At 39.8% G+C, this 507-nt stretch overlaps 1 protein-coding gene across 1 annotated transcript; it reads left to right on the top strand.

Moving 5' to 3' along the window:
- The first annotated feature begins 6 nt into the window (after positions 1-6).
- LOC111787247 (homeobox-leucine zipper protein ATHB-15-like) lies at positions 7-493 on the top strand. The gene is made up of 2 exons (XM_023667321.1): positions 7-126; positions 240-493. The coding sequence occupies exons 1-2, from the start codon at positions 19-21 to the stop codon at positions 384-386; spliced, it is 255 nt and encodes an 84-aa protein (XP_023523089.1). The 5' UTR covers positions 7-18; the 3' UTR covers positions 387-493.
- Positions 494-507: the final 14 nt, after the last annotated feature.

Here is a 507-nt window from a genome sequence, read left to right as displayed (position 1 = left end):
AATCAATCTGGACTCGACATGCTCGAGACGACCTTGGTGGCTCTCCAAGACATTACTTTGGAGAAGATTTTTGATGATAATGGAAAGAAAACTTTAGCCTCAGAGTTCCCACGGATAATGCAGCAGGTAAAGCAAACGAATCCCTTCTTTCCCTACCAACCCAATGATGACCAAATGAATAGAAGCTCTTTAAGTGTATCAAATCATACTGTTTGAATGATCTATGTTCTTTTTGTCAGGGCTTCATTTGTCTTCAAGGGGGTATCTGCTTGTCAAGCATGGGAAGGGCAATATCCTACGACAAAGCTGTGGCATGGAAGGTTTTGAATGAAGAAGAAAACGCTCACTGTATTTGCTTCATGTTTATGAACTGGTCTTTTGTTTGAAACGCTTAGTCAGAACGTAGGAACATGACCATTAGAATAGATCAAATTTTCCTGTAAGTTAGGTTTCAGAAACAGCCAAAATAACCAAGAACTAAATGAGCGAAGCATATTGCCCCTAATG

Source organism: Cucurbita pepo, unplaced genomic scaffold, assembly GCF_002806865.2.
Source record: "Cucurbita pepo subsp. pepo cultivar mu-cu-16 unplaced genomic scaffold, ASM280686v2 Cp4.1_scaffold007816, whole genome shotgun sequence".
NCBI classification, from domain to species: domain Eukaryota; kingdom Viridiplantae; phylum Streptophyta; class Magnoliopsida; order Cucurbitales; family Cucurbitaceae; genus Cucurbita; species Cucurbita pepo.
This window is presented reverse-complemented; position numbering and strand designations above follow the sequence as displayed.